The sequence below is a fragment of the Rhinichthys klamathensis genome, unplaced genomic scaffold, assembly GCF_029890125.1.
Source record: "Rhinichthys klamathensis goyatoka isolate OS25496 unplaced genomic scaffold, OSU_Roscu_1.1 h1tg000636l_1, whole genome shotgun sequence".
Taxonomy (NCBI): domain Eukaryota; kingdom Metazoa; phylum Chordata; class Actinopteri; order Cypriniformes; family Leuciscidae; genus Rhinichthys; species Rhinichthys klamathensis.
Genome location: NW_026607082.1, coordinates 289845 through 304842, shown reverse-complemented (window position 1 = coordinate 304842; position 14998 = coordinate 289845). Strand labels below are relative to the sequence as shown.

Below are 14998 nucleotides of genomic sequence, written 5' to 3'. Positions count from 1 at the left end.
ACACATGCTGTTAGAAATGCAGGTGCAGCAGAGGGACCTATAAGAGAAGATGAAAGATGGAATCAAGCTGCCATTTTGAGGCAAAGCCAAACTGAAGCATCAGGCCACGTCAGTAGGCCCGAAACGATTCTGACGGAGACCGCAAGTACAACAAACCCCTCATATTTCACTGTGATTCCCCAAATGAGGTCCAACTTAACTCAGCCTGGGCCTTCTTTTGCTGGGCTGCAACTACCAAAGCACATGGACAAAGGTAGGCGGAAAAGTTACGTTTGTAAGTACTGTGGAAAGGGATTCCCTGGGCTGTCCAATGTCGTGGCACACCAGCGAGTGCATACAGGGGAGAGGCCCTTTAGGTGTGATACATGTGGGAAGCTGTTCACAGAGGCAGGCAACCTGAAGAAACACCAAAGAGTTCACACAGGAGAGAAACCCTTCATCTGTTCCCGCTGTGGGAAACGATTCGCCTGGATCTGCAACCTCAAGACACATCAGCAGTCATCCTCCTGTGAAGGAGTCGGATATAATTAAACATATCTGATGACAATGCAGGGCTTCCAACTTATGCCTTCTTATGAATCCAGTGTGTGTGTTTTTTTTATGTCAAAGGAATCATTATAATTAGTGATGGGACGGTTGATACCGGGGCTCCGACGCAGTTTTCACACACACTGTACTGATTCTTGTATCGAAATGACAATACCACGTGATTGATGACGTTTGAAGCTCCGAACGTCATGCAGTATCGGAAGGTCGGAACAGCTAGTTTGAAAAAAAAAAATGGCGCTTTACGACCCCACCTAATGCTTAAAAAGGGAAATTATTATCGAGAAGGCATTATTTATTTAAACGATTTAACACTATACTTAACCTATAACATAAATCATTGATCAATTATGGGGCGCCGCTAGTAATTTTGGGACCTATGAAAGAATATGAGGTTGGGCCCCGTTACTACTATAATCGATCTCTGGGGGCCCCAGAAGTGCATGGGCCCTTAGAATCGTCCTTATCTGCGGTGACTTGTAGATAATATGGTGGAGAAAACAAGTCTGACCACCCGATGTCGCTAATGCTCATTGTGTTCAAAGCTTCGAGTAATGAACCGTTTTTCAATTTGATGAAAGACTCAAACGCTTCAGAAAGCTTCGGTTTCCCACCACTAATTACAATATTCCTGGAATAAAGAAGATCTAAATTTAAATGGGGATAAGAATTATTAACTGAATGATTAATAGTAAGATTAAGATGTGTTGGTGTTACCAGTGAACTTACTCTTACGTTAGCAACTTCTATTGGTTCTAATGTTGAATGTCCGTGAATTGTAATACTGACAGTGAACAGCAGGTGGTGCACGAGCACTAATAATAAAAGAGCGCCCATCTGGGTTTTCTTTTTGTCATTATCCACGCTGTATTAGCGGGTCTGGCAGTCCAATGAAGTCTACTATTTTAAGTAATTTAAGTTATTGAATATAATTATATGTTTGTTTATTAATGTAATTTAGCGTTTCTTATTTGTTTTTTGTATCGAATATTTTAATCAACATTCGCACATTAGCACTTTAGCTTATTAGCAGCCTGGCTAGCTCAGTCGGTAGAGCATGAGACTCTTAATCTCAGGGTCGTGGGTTCGAGCCCCACGTTGGGCGATAATATTTATTGTTTTTGTTACAGAGAATTATTTCATCACAATCTGAACTCCAAAAGCAGATCTAAACGAAAAGGTAGGGTTCATATTTTCCAACATCTGGATTATCCAAATCAAAAATTCTAAAAAATGTGAAATGATTTATAACTTTCCTGTACATAAAACCAAGATTATATTTAACGTAGACGATAGTTTATCTGATAAAAACTCTGCAGAGAACCACACGTCATTTGAAACAATTAGATATATTTATATACCGGTAATAGGAAATTTGAAAAATAAAAGAAGCCGAAGCTCTGAATTAAATATTGGGTTCTCACTGGAAAGAAGTTAGTTAATTGTGGAAAATATTTAGCAGAGGATGGTTTCGATCCATCGACCTCTGGGTTATGGGCCCAGCACGCTTCCGCTGCGCCACTCTGCTGCTACCATCATGCTTTTTGTCCAGTCGTAATAACTCTATTGACATTACATGTCTTCAACATTACATGTTTACATAATTTTGGTTAGGTTTGGTGACTTTTTGAAATTTTTTGTCGGTCAATTTGTGAGGTAGAATGCATTTAAAAGTTGTTTTTGACAAAACAGTCAATGCATTAACATCCATAGGGAAACACTCTGTTGTGTGTACCTGGTCAGATCATAGATTGTCAAAGGTTCAGATGCGCAAATCATTTAACACGCTTGTTGCGTCGAATACATGTTGGACGGCCAAAACATTTGTTCCCTGACCGGGAATCGAACCCGGGCCGCGGCGGTGAGAGCGCCGAATCCTAACCACTAGACCACCAGGGAGTGGTTCTGTTTTTGGTCCATCTGATGGTATTGTATTTATTGTGCTATATGAGACCATTGTTATTTTGTAACTGGTCGAAAACCATGCAACCAATTATTTAAGGCTAAAGGTTAGTTATGTAGTCATTCGGTTTGACATACATAGTTGATTGATTCAACAGTTTCTGCATTGCTATTTATGCCAAATACGAGTTATCGTTGTATAAATACGTTTCTAGTTGAAAATGAACTCTACCACCTACCATGATAATATCATAGACTGTAAAAAAATAGGATAATATGAATAAATTAAGAATCACATGTCTCATGGTAATAATACATTCCTAGATATTGTATCTGTATGACTCCATACAGATTAGGGGTGGAACGGTACACAGAAGTCACGGTTCGGTTCATACCTCGGTTCAGACATCACGGTTCGGTACGATTTCGGTACAATGGAGGGAAAAGCAAAACAAAAATGCAGAAGGCATTATATTTTTTAAATAAGTTTTATTAATAAAGGCATAGAACCAGTTTATTTGTAGTGCACTGTCAATAGTTTTATATAATTAGTTTATTAATTAAATTAATAAAAAGACAAAAAGACCTTGCGATATGTTTGGTAATTGTACAATTAATTTAAAATTATTTTGCTATATTTCAGATCAATATATTTGTTTTCCTTAATTTTAATTAACATTATTAATTGACAATGTAACATTATTCTCATCTGAATTATAAATAATTGATTTCTGTATGAAATAATACTACCATTAAAAACATTCGATTTTCTTTTTTTTAATCAATGTAGAATGTGTAAGATTAGTGCTCCGAGGACAAGAAATGAAAACCAATGCAATATGACGAATGTCCAAAAGATGGGACCCATAGACTGTTTTGAAATGGAGTTGGATAAATATGTTTTGCTTTTAAAACAGTGTGTGTGTGTGTGTGTGTGTGTGTGTGTGTGTGTGTGTGTGTGTGTGTGTGTGTGTGTGTGTGTGTGTGTGTGTGTGTGTGTGTGTGTGTGTGTGTGTGTGTGTGTGTGTGTGTGTGTGTGTGTGTGTGTGTGTGTGTGTGTGTGATTTTGGTTGGGTGACAGTTGTAGGTTACAGTTTGACAAGAGTTTACAGTGTGACAAAAGCACAATGTTGTGTTTTATTGCGAGTGTACACAAATATAAGTAAACACTTTGCAGGTTTAATGATCTGTATGAACAAAATGACGGAGTATGTTTTTTATGTTTCCACTGTTCGATCGCGCGCCTCTCTCGCTCTCTCTCTCTCTCTCAGTTCGATCGCGCCCGCGCGCCTCTCTCTCTTTCTCTCTCTCTCTCTCTCTCTCTCTCTCTCTCTCTCTCTCTCTCTCTCTCTCTCTCTCTCTCTCTCTCTCTCTCTCTCTCTCTCTCTATATATATCTTTTTTTAACCTTTATTTAATATTTGAGCAGAGTAAAAAAAAGAAGAAAAAAAACCTTTCAAGCAGCCTAAGTTTGACAAAGTTATTCAGATTATAAAAAAGTTTCCGTGTATTCATGTTTTTTATAATGCATTATTATGGCAATATTAACACAATATATTGTATCTTCTTGTATTAATGTCTTTGAAAGAAAAAACAGAAACAACAATAATAGCAAACAATTGAAGTAACAATATATAATTTACATTACCACACATCTCAGCGGCTAAAATGGCATGGTATGGCAATACTATATGTGACTGTAAAGACTTATTCAGGGTATGTACAAGGTAATAGGCAGTGTAAGATATTTTGAAAGTCAAAGTCATTTCCTTTCCCTTCTGTCATCATTTCCCAATACCACTTCACTACACTGTTTTCCCTCTACCCTTTTCTCCTCTTGTTCTTTAGTTTCCTCATCATCCTCCACAGTGTCTTTTACATTTCCCTCTTGACTTCCTCTGTTCCTCTGTTCTCTTAGTGCACATGGCAGGCAGTTGACCAGGAAAAGGAGGGAGGAAAGACAAAGGAGAGAAAGGACAGCTCCAATGCCAATCTCTACTTGTCTATCAGCAGTTTTAACCTCCTTCCTCTCTTTTTCCACCCCAGGAGATAAATACACAACACTCTCTTCGTGGTTGGGGATCAAAACCGCATGCTCCAAGTCATTTCTTTTAAATATGTCATTACCAACATCATATTCACTTGTAGAATTGGCCATAATTTGCTGATCTTCAAAGTTATCATACAGCTCCTTATTGGAGTCGACAAGCATATCAGTCACATCGTGCATCTCAAAGTTGTTTTCCTCACTTCCCATTGGCCAAAAGTCTGTGTTCAGGTTCACCCTTATCCAGCCAGAGCCTTTGGACAAACTTTTTGCTTCACTTCCTTTTGCTTCCATTTCAACATGGTTAGACGCTGGTTCACAGGTGGAAACCAGGAGCTCGGCTTTCACAAGAGGCCCTCCGCCATCACCTTGTGCCAAGATGCGCTGTGATGGAGCGGGTGTCACAGCGACCACAGACTCAGCCAAAGAGGAGAGCCGGAGAGCGAAGGGAATCCCACTAAAGGCAGATACCGATAGGGCTGTGTCGTCATCAAACTGGATCCAAACACTGACAGATGCTTCCTAATAAAAAAAGAGCAGAAATAATTAGAAAGAGAACAAAGTTGGTAGAATTAATAGCATTTAAATGTTAGTACTCCCTATACTTACTTGCCCATAGTTGTACAGTGTGTTGTGAGCATTCACTGTTGCTGTGACAATAGACGGATGAGATGGGCTGGAATTAACTGACAGGCCAAGCCCTCCCACCAACTGAACAGAGAGGTCACCGGGAGTGACAGGTTCAGAGGTTACAATGACATTAGTTCTTCCAAGCACTCCATCCCACTGACTTGATATCACCTTGAAAAACAGAGATATGAGAAGCAATTAGGGGAGGAAATTAGGAACCAAGACAGGTCCATATGTCAAGGGATGGTTCACCAACAAATAAAAATCCTGTAAATTCAGATACCAACATATAATGATGTAATTCCAGGTTTCAAGCCAATTAGATTTCTTTGTTTATCAAGAGCTGCAATATATGGGTTTTCTATCCTCAGCCAGTCTTGGACAAGTTCGGTCACATCCACAAACCAATCCGGTGATCCGAGCATGTAGGTTGGTTGGCCTCCTTGAGCTGCTGAATGGGCGCTGAATTGTGCCAAAATCCGTATAGCGGACCTCTGATAAACTGGTTCACACCTAAAAAAGAGACATTTCAATTTCCTAATAATCAATGCCATTACCTTGCACTATTTAAAAGGTTTGCAGAAGAATATTGTGTAACGCTTTACAATAAGGTTCCATTTGTTAACTTTAGTTAACTATTAGTTAACATAAACTTTGAAAACTTGCAGATAATATTATAATATAATATTAATAAAAAAGTGTACTTAAAGAGAGTACATTTTCATGCCTGTGTCCCATTAGCTCACCCAAAAATGAAAATTTATTTACTCGCCCTCCTGTTGTAAAATGAATCCAAATGAATCGAGCGGTTTAATCCATGTCTTCAAAGTCTTGTGAAGAGATACACATATACACATCACATACTGTATGGTAAACACGGAAGCTCAAACGTGCATGCGTGATGAGTGAGAACCAATGAGGTTTGTTCAAGCATCACATGAGCATCTGTGTTTACCATGTGTGACGTGTATGTATATGTGTTGGTTATTGTTTCCATGTAAATAAAAGTCTAAATTAAATCTGTTCATCATAAAAAAGTGATCATGTCTCTTCATAAGACTTGGATTAAACAGATCAATTCATAAGGATTCATTATATGACGCCTTTATGACATTTTTGGATCTTCAAAGTTTCAAAAGAAGATAATTTGAAGAATGTCAGTAACCAAACAGTGGATGGACCCCATTGACTTTCATAGTATTTTTTTTTTCCTACTATGGAAGTCTTTGGGGCCCATCAACTGTCTGTTCTTCAAAATATATTTCTTTGTGTTCAACAGAAGAAAGAAATGTATACAGGTTTGAAACAACCTGAGGGTGAGTGACATAATTTTCATTTTTTTAATGGAGGGACATAAACCTTCAGGTTTCATTAAAAATATCTTAATTTATGTTTCGAAGATTAATCAAAGTCTTGGAACAACACGATGGTGAGTCAATTATGAGAGAACTTTCATTTTTGGTTGAATTATCCCTAACATGCAATTAAGTGTCTGAAAATATTACTTTTATTTTGCAAAGTAAATTATTTCCGTAATAAGTACTATTTTTAAAAGTATGCTAAAGTGTTGTTGTTTTTTTCACGAGGAAATGCATTAAATATTGTTAACGAATGGGACCTTATTGTAAAGTGTAACCAAATATTGCATACCCGCTCTCACTGTAGTAATTCCAGCCATTGATGGGACTAAGGACAGAGTCAGAGAGAGACACACGTAGTGGAACTACTGGAGCCCACACGGCCAAACACAAAGAGCCACTGAATGCTCCCAAAGAAAACTCCAGCTCCACACAGATGCTGCCCCTTCCTGATTCACTCCCATCCACGAAAAGCACAGAGCAATCATGAGAAACCTGCCAGCAAAGAAAAGAGACATCAGATGAGTTTATGTATTTTATGCATTAGACCAGACCTCCTCCGAAATCTTTATATACCTTGACGATATCTTCATTGGCTGAATGACACTTCACCGCTGTGGTCACATCTGATACTTTGCCATCTTGACCCACCGCTAGGACGATGACAGGAAGTGACACAGGCTGACTTGTCAAGATGGCTGTGTTGATTATTGTGTTGCTCTGCAAATTAAAACAACTGGATCTCAGTAAAACACCACACTCCCTCACAGCCTCGCTTTCATAACTTACCTATCATGGCTCTGATCTGAATTTGGTCTATTCAAAACGCTCACCAAGAGATTGTGAAATAAATCCGATATAACAGACTCAGACAAGTTATATAATGGGGAAATGTGTAGGGTATTAAACTGAAGACATCGAGACTTGTTAACCTGGTGGTGATCCTTATGATCATTTATTGCGTGCATATGGAAATTAGCAATAGATTTATGACATACCTCTGTGATTGGGGCAATGCCCATCACTTCTCTGTCGATAAAGGAGAAAAAGCTTGTGACTGCCCCGTGTGGTAAAACTGCGAACTTGCGTGTTGAGTACTCCACCCACCAGCTAGCAGTGACAGTCATCGCTACGCCGAAGTTTCTGTGTAAAGCCTCAAATGAAAGACAGGAGACCTGGCTTAGATCAGATGTGCTGTAACAGAAGAAAAGGTCCAGAGGCAAAAATTAAAGGATGGGTGGAAGAGTATTCTTAACTAGCTTTCAGGTTTGTGATTAATGATGATGATGGTTTAAAAGCAAAACTATGCTTATATAAAGGACTTTTATTGTCATTTTCTTACAAAACTCTTTTATAAGAGCTAAAGATTGTACTTTTAACAGTTGGACTTGTAGATGGATGAACTTTTAGAATCAATGTAATTCCCATGAGTGGATTTATGAAATATTATTGTGATTTAAAATATATGTTTTCTATTTTTTTATTATTATTATTGTTTAATTTATTCCTGTGATGACAAAGCTGAATTACTCCAGTCTTCAGTGTCACATGATCCTTCAGAAATCATTATAATATGATGATTTGCTGCTCAAGAAACGTTTCTTCTTAATATCAATGTTGAAAACAGTTGTTGTGCTTCATATTTTCGTGATCTATATCTTTTTCCAGGAATCTTTAATTAACAGAAATTTAAATCAGCATTTATTTGATCAGTATTATTCTATGTAACATTATAAATGTCTTTACTTTCACTTTTGATCAGTTAAAGTTGCTCTAGTCTAAGTGATGTTGGGTGTCGTCACTTTCATGTCTTCGAAGTATTGTCAAACAAAACGGAGGCTAGCTAGACCCTCCCTCCTCCTCCTCATCATGTTCTGTCATCATTTACTTACCCTCATGACGTTCCAAACCTCGGGTTAGTTTTACGATCTCTTTATGAACTTTTTGAAGCGTCAAAGTGGTAGTTGTGTGGACTGTCAATGGAGGGACAGAAATCTTCATTTATGTTCCGAAGATGAACGAAAGTCTTACGGGTTTGACACGTCATGAGGTTGAGTAAATAATGATGGAATTTTCATTTTTGGTGAACTAACCCTTTAATGCATCCTTGATGAACAAAAATATCAATTTCTTTCCAAAACAATTCTTACTGACCCTAAACTTTATAATGGTAGTGTATGCTATACACTAATATATTGATGTAAACTAGATTTGTACAAATTAATTCTGTAGGGTCAGTAATTATTCATCTTACCCAGTGCTGTCTGGATGAGTACCAGTGCTTTGGCTTGTGATGGAAATAACATCATGTTTAGAACCCGATGTCCTCTCTACATTCACCATCCACAAGTCAGAGTTTGTGGTGGGATGGACCTCCAAAGACAACAACCCCTTTTTCATTTTCAGTCTGATGGTGAAAAACAAAAATGTGAACAATAATATACAATACATTATAACATAAAATGTGCTGAGCAATTGTGTGTTATGTAATAATATTAATGTTACCTAATGGTCAGTGACTCCCCACTAAAATTTGCCCTCAAGTTTACTGACACTCTGATTGGTTGTCCAGCACGTACAGGCCCTTTGCTGTAGACAATTAGCACATTGGAATCCAACCAAAATTTCTCTTCCGCCTGTCTATCTAAACATGCAGCGCTTTTCTTGGTTTTGTTGATCTCTTGATCTTCAAGTCCCACAGGACCAATGAAGTACATCTTCCTGTCTGATTGCTGTAATACTTCCTCCGCACATCTAGGTGGTCCGACTTTAGGACTGGACACAAAGGAAGAGTAGTAGAGCTGAATTTGATCAGACTGGGCCCTGAGTTGTCCTGGCACGTATGGATGTCTTCTCCCACGTTTTCGGGAACGAGAACGGTTTCTGCTCAGGTGACGTTGCTTGAAAATCTGGTCCAGGTTTGCCTTGATGTACTGATTAGGCTCAAACCAGTCGTTTGGAAGTGTCAGAGTGACCACACACAACCCAAAAGGTGGCTGAGAAGAAATTGAAGAAAACTTGTTAATGATGATAATAATATTGAAGAAGTTTGGAAATGTATTTTCTATGGCTCTTGAAGTATATTTTATAATATATTTACACGACAACGATATGCTTAAAACGGAGAAGGTTTTCCTTTGCGTTTTCCGGGTACAGACGACACCATTGTCAAAACAATCCCCATACGCTGATTTCACGCAGCCGCCATTTTGAAATCGAAAGCGAGGCTCCGGTGGGAAGAACCCTGGAAGTACAGATATACAACAATGCCTTGGACTACCAACCTGAAGCTGCTGCCGCGATTTACACTATTGGATGTTAATATCCAATATGTATATAGTTCGTTCCTGCTTCTTTTTTTACGTTCTGAATTATATATATATAAAAAAAAATGTATTTATAAATGAATTTCACTGTATACTGTATAGTCTAAAGTATGAAAGAAATGTATGTAAATTTTTAGAATAACTAATTTCTACATTAAACACAACAATACGCCATCGCATTCGCAACTCTCCTATGATTAAAGGAGACACTTCCGGTTATCTTCCCACTGGAGCCATTTCAAAATGGCGGCTGCGTGAAATCAGCGTATTCACACGGATCCGCGAAAACGGCTAAAAACGCTGTATTCTGCTGCCAGGCCATTGGATGGCGATTATACGCATGTGCATGATGTCATCGTCTTCAGAGATTCGTGTTTTTGTGGTTGGAGAGACCGCTTTCAAAAACTTGCACTTTAGAAATCTGTTTTCAGGCACCCAAAACGCCGTTTTCGTGTGAATGAACGTCCAAAACGCATAAAAATGTAAAAAAAATTTTTTTTTTTTGAAAATGGTGTGTAAACAGCCCCTAGTTTGGTTTCCCCTGCTTGCCCGTCTGTATTCAACAGTTAGTTCCCTTGGTTACTGATTATGTTACGCACCCGTTTCAGTTTCTGTTAATTAGCCTCCCTTGTGTATTTAAGTTTGTTAAATTTGAAGTTTATTAATGCAATTATCTAATCAACCAATCACATGGCAGTTGCTTCAATGCATTTAGGGGTGTGGTCCTGGTCAAGACAATCTCCTGAACTCCAAACTGAATGTCAGAATGGGAAAGAAAGGTGATTTAAGCAATTTTGAGCGTAGCATGGTTGTTGGTGCCAGACGGGCCGGTCTGAGTATTTCACAATCTGCTCAGTTACTGGGATTTTCACGCACAACCATTTCTAGGGTTTACAAAGAATGGTGTGAAAAGGGAAAAACATCCAGTATGCGGCAGTCCTGTGGGCAAAAATGCCTTGTTGATGCTAGAGGTCAGAGGAGAATGGGCCGACTGATTCAAGCTGATAGAAGAGCAACTTTGACTGAAATAACCACTCGTTACAACCGAGGTATGCAGCAAAGCATTTGTGAAGCCACAACACGCACAACCTTGAGGCGGATGGGCTACAACAGCAGAAGACCCCACCGGCTACCACTCATCTCCACTACAAATAGGAAAAAGAGGCTACAATTTGCAAGAGCTCATCAAAATTGGACAGTTGAAGACTGGAAAAATGTTGCCTGGTCTGATGAGTCTCGATTTCTGTTGAGACATTCAGATGGTAGAGTCAGAATTTGGCGTAAACAGAATGAGAACATAGATCCATCATGCCTTGTTACCACTGTGCAGTCTGGTGGTGGTGGTGTAATGGTGTGGGGGATGTTTTCTTGGCACACTTTAGGCCCCTTAGTGCCAATTGGGCATCGTTTAAATGCCACGGCCTACCTGAGCATTGTTTCTGACCATGTCCATCCCTTTATGGCCACCATGTACCCATCCTCTGATGGCTACTTCCAGCAGGATAATGCACCATGTCACAAAGCTCGAATCATTTCAAATTGGTTTCTTGAACATGACAATGAGTTCACTGTACTAAAATGGCCCCCACAGTCACCAGATCTCAACCCAATAGAGCATCTTTGGGATGTGGTGGAACGGGAGCTTCGTGCCCTGGATGTGAATCCCACAAATCTCCATCAACTGCAAGATGCGATCAATATGGGCCAACATTTCTAAAGAATGCTTTCAGCACCTGGTTGAATCAATGCCACGTAGAATTAAGGCAGTTCTGAAGGTGAAAGGGGTGTCAAACAGAGTATTAGTATGGTGTTCCTAATAATCCTTTAGGTGAGTGTATATTAAAGACTTATTCTAGAATTTTGTCTGTTTTTTTTGCGATTCACTACAATCAAGACACCTAACAGCTGTACTGTTTACAACATATTTTAATATACATCTGAAATCTATTTTGACCAGACATATATACACTCACCTAAAGGATTATTAGGAACACTATACTAATACTGTGTTTGACCCCCTTTCGCCTTCAGAACTGCCTTAATTCTACGTGGCATTGATTCAACAAGGTGCTGAAAGCATTCTTTAGAAATGTTGGCCCATATTGATAGGATAGCATCTTGCAGTTGATGGAGATTTGTGGGATGCACATCCAGGGCACAAAGCTCCCGTTACACCACATCCCAAAGATGCTCTATTGGTTTGAGATCTGGTGACTGTGGGGGCCATTTTAGTGTCATGTTCAAGAAACCAATTTGAAATGATTCGAGCTTTGTGACATGGTGCATTATCCTGCTGGAAGTAGCCATCAGAGGATGGGTACATGGTGGCCATAAAGGGATGGACATGGTCAGAAACAATGCTCAGGTAGGCCGTGGCATTTAAATTATGCCCAATTGGCACTAAGGGGCCTAAAGTGTGCCAAGAAAACATCCCCTACACCATTACACCACCACCAGCAGCCTGCACAGTGGTAACAAGGCATGATGGATCCATGTTCTCATTCTGTTTACGCCAAATTCTGACTCTACCATCTGAATGTCTCAACAGAAATCGAGACAACATTTTTCCAGTCTTCAACTGTCTAATTTTGGTGAGCTCTTGCAAATTGTAGCCTCTTTTTCCTATTTGTAGTGGAGATGAGTGGTACCCGGTGGGGTCGTCTGCTGTTGTAGCCCATCCGCCTCAAGGTTGTGCGTGTTGTGGCTTCACAAATGCTTTGCTGCATACCTCGGTTGTAAAGAGTGGTTATTTCGGTCAAAGTTGCTCTTCTATCAGCTTGAATCAGTCGGCCCATTCTCCTCTGACCTCTAGCATCATCAACTAGGCATTTTCGCCCACAGGACTGCAGCATACTGGATGTTTTTCCCTTTTCACACCATTCTTTGTAAACCCTAGAAATGGTTGTGCATGAAAATCCCAGTAACTGAGCAGATTGTGAAATACTCAGACCGGCCCGTCTGGCACCAACAACCATACCACGCTCAAAATTGCTTAAATCACCTTTCTTTCCCATTCTGACATTCAGTTTGGAGTTCAGGAGATTGTCTTGACCAGGATCACACCCCTAAATGCATTGAAGCAACTGCCATGTGATTGGTTGATTAGATAATTGCATTAATGAGAAATTGAACAGGTGTTCCTAATAATCCTTTAGGCGAGTGTATATACATACAGTGGAAGAGTCAGAGTGATCACTGAGGTTTGTTTGACTCTTATAGAATTCTTGTCCTGACCCATTTATGGTGCCATTGACCAGCAGTACCTGAGTGATGCAGGAAGCTTTCAGTTCTTCGGTCTGTTTGAAAGCATGGAGAGTAACGCAGGTTCCTCTGTTAACATCACCCCTCATATGAAACAGAACTCGCACCTCAAACCGCTCTCCTCTTTCACCCTCAATCTCTTTGACAATGGTTTTAGAAAGGAGCGATGCAGTGAGAGATGGAGTCAGAGGAGGAATGTCTTCAGTCATCACCTTGAGAAGACAAGAAGTGAAAGCGCAGAATAAGTAACTTCACATTATTTTTCTCTGAAGTTGAGATAAAGGTCATTAACCATAATCAATACTGTTTTACCTGTGTGATGGTGTAGGAACCAAATGTAGCACGGAGAAGAGGTTTGGAGGCCGTTCCTGATGGAGGCATGAGGAGCAGGGATTGGGTGGAAGAGAAGGGGCTGGAGTTGGTGAAGAGAAGGCCCAGATCCGCCTGAGAGAGTGAGAAAGACTGCCATGGCGAGGGAACAGTGACCCGGACTGGAAGCGATGGGGAGGTGGGTGTCTGACAATGGGCTTTTGATGAAGAAATAGGGAAGGTGGGTTATTAGTTTGTGAGATTAGTAACAATTGCTTTATTGTTTAAGCATCTCATATTCTCATATTCTCCCAGATTAACTACAACACGTAACACTTTGATTTACCAAAAAAACAGGCATAATTGAAGAATTAAATAAAAATAATAAAAAAATGTCTCACACTTAAATTTAAATTTGGTCTAAAAAACTTCAGAAGAATTTCTTTCTCCTAGTGCTCTACAGAATTAGTTTTTCCCTCCAAAATATTTAAAAAGAGAGAAAAAAAATCTCATTGCAAAATGACATAAAGTAAAGTGTGTTATGTAGTGTTTTGGGGGGAGTGTAAAAAATAAGTCAAACTTACAGAGGATTATGAATAAGTGAAGGATTACCAACAGTCTCATAGTAGACGACTTCCATTTGAGTCTAGAAAGACTCATTACATCCATAACACCCTGTAACACAGCAGAACAATAAAGGCTATTCCGCTATTCTGAATATTAATTGACCAATTTTGTTCTTGTTAAATTATTTATTATAAATTAATACTTTTTTTTATTGAAATACATTAAAATTACATTATACTCATCAAAAATCAACTACACTTAAAAATAAAGGTTCTTTATGGGCATCTATTTGAGTTTGATTGAGTTTTTCGATTGAGGTTTGAGTTTGATTGACATCTATTTCTAACATAAATGTTCCATTATGTTAGAAGTTCTTCATGAAACCATATATAGTTCCATGAAGAACTTCTAACATGGAACATTTCCATTCCATTCCTTTATATTGAAATAGGGGTGTTTAGATTATTACACTTTTCTTTACACTTAGAAAAAAAATGGTTCCTTTAAGAACTGATCAATAAAAGGATCTTTGGGGAACCAAAAATGGTTCTTCTATGGCATCACTGCCCTTGTGGAACCTTTATTTTTTATTGATTTATTTAATTTTTTTATTAATTTCAGGTAAAATAAGATAATATAAAGCAAAACAAAAACAATCGACACTATCAAACTTCCAAAAAGTTTGTACTTGCCTCAATGGTCCTTTCAGATTTTCAGATAGTAAGATATCACTCTCCTCGCACAGACATGCTCAGTCCAATGTGTGATTTTGGTCAGAGTTTCATCAGTCCATCTTCTGTCAGAAAGCTTGCATCTATCTTGTTGAAGGTTTTTTTTTCTTAGTTTTGTAAAAAATATTCCAAGTTCAGGTATGTCAGAATGGTGCAAATGATTTTAAAATCCTTGTTTCCTTATTTTAGTGTGTTGTTTCTTCTCTTTGTCATCTATAGCTCTGCACGGCTAGCTGTCAGTCACTCTCTCTGTCCCTCTTTGGCTGGTGTGCCGGATTCACACAATACGGATTTATTCATTTTAAATGGTAAATAATCCTCT

General features: G+C 38.9%; 1 protein-coding gene and 1 non-coding gene across 2 annotated transcripts; both read right to left on the bottom strand.

Annotated features, from left to right (window-relative positions):
- Positions 1-2373: 2373 nt before the first annotated feature.
- On the bottom strand, positions 2374-2445 carry trnae-cuc (transfer RNA glutamic acid (anticodon CUC)). Its single transcript has one exon. It is a non-coding gene; the product is annotated as a tRNA-Glu (tRNA).
- Positions 2446-3885: 1440 nt separating this feature from the next.
- tmem132a (transmembrane protein 132A) lies at positions 3886-14790 on the bottom strand. The gene is made up of 12 exons (XM_056241325.1): positions 14638-14790; positions 13963-14053; positions 13382-13596; positions 13072-13281; positions 8988-9478; positions 8737-8889; positions 7481-7676; positions 7059-7202; positions 6775-6977; positions 5412-5637; positions 5104-5295; positions 3886-5016 (listed from the first exon to the last, which is right to left on the bottom strand). The coding sequence occupies exons 2-12, from the start codon at positions 14045-14047 to the stop codon at positions 4210-4212; spliced, it is 2922 nt and encodes a 973-aa protein (XP_056097300.1). The 5' UTR covers positions 14048-14053; positions 14638-14790; the 3' UTR covers positions 3886-4209.
- Between the last annotated feature and the right edge of the window lie 208 nt (positions 14791-14998).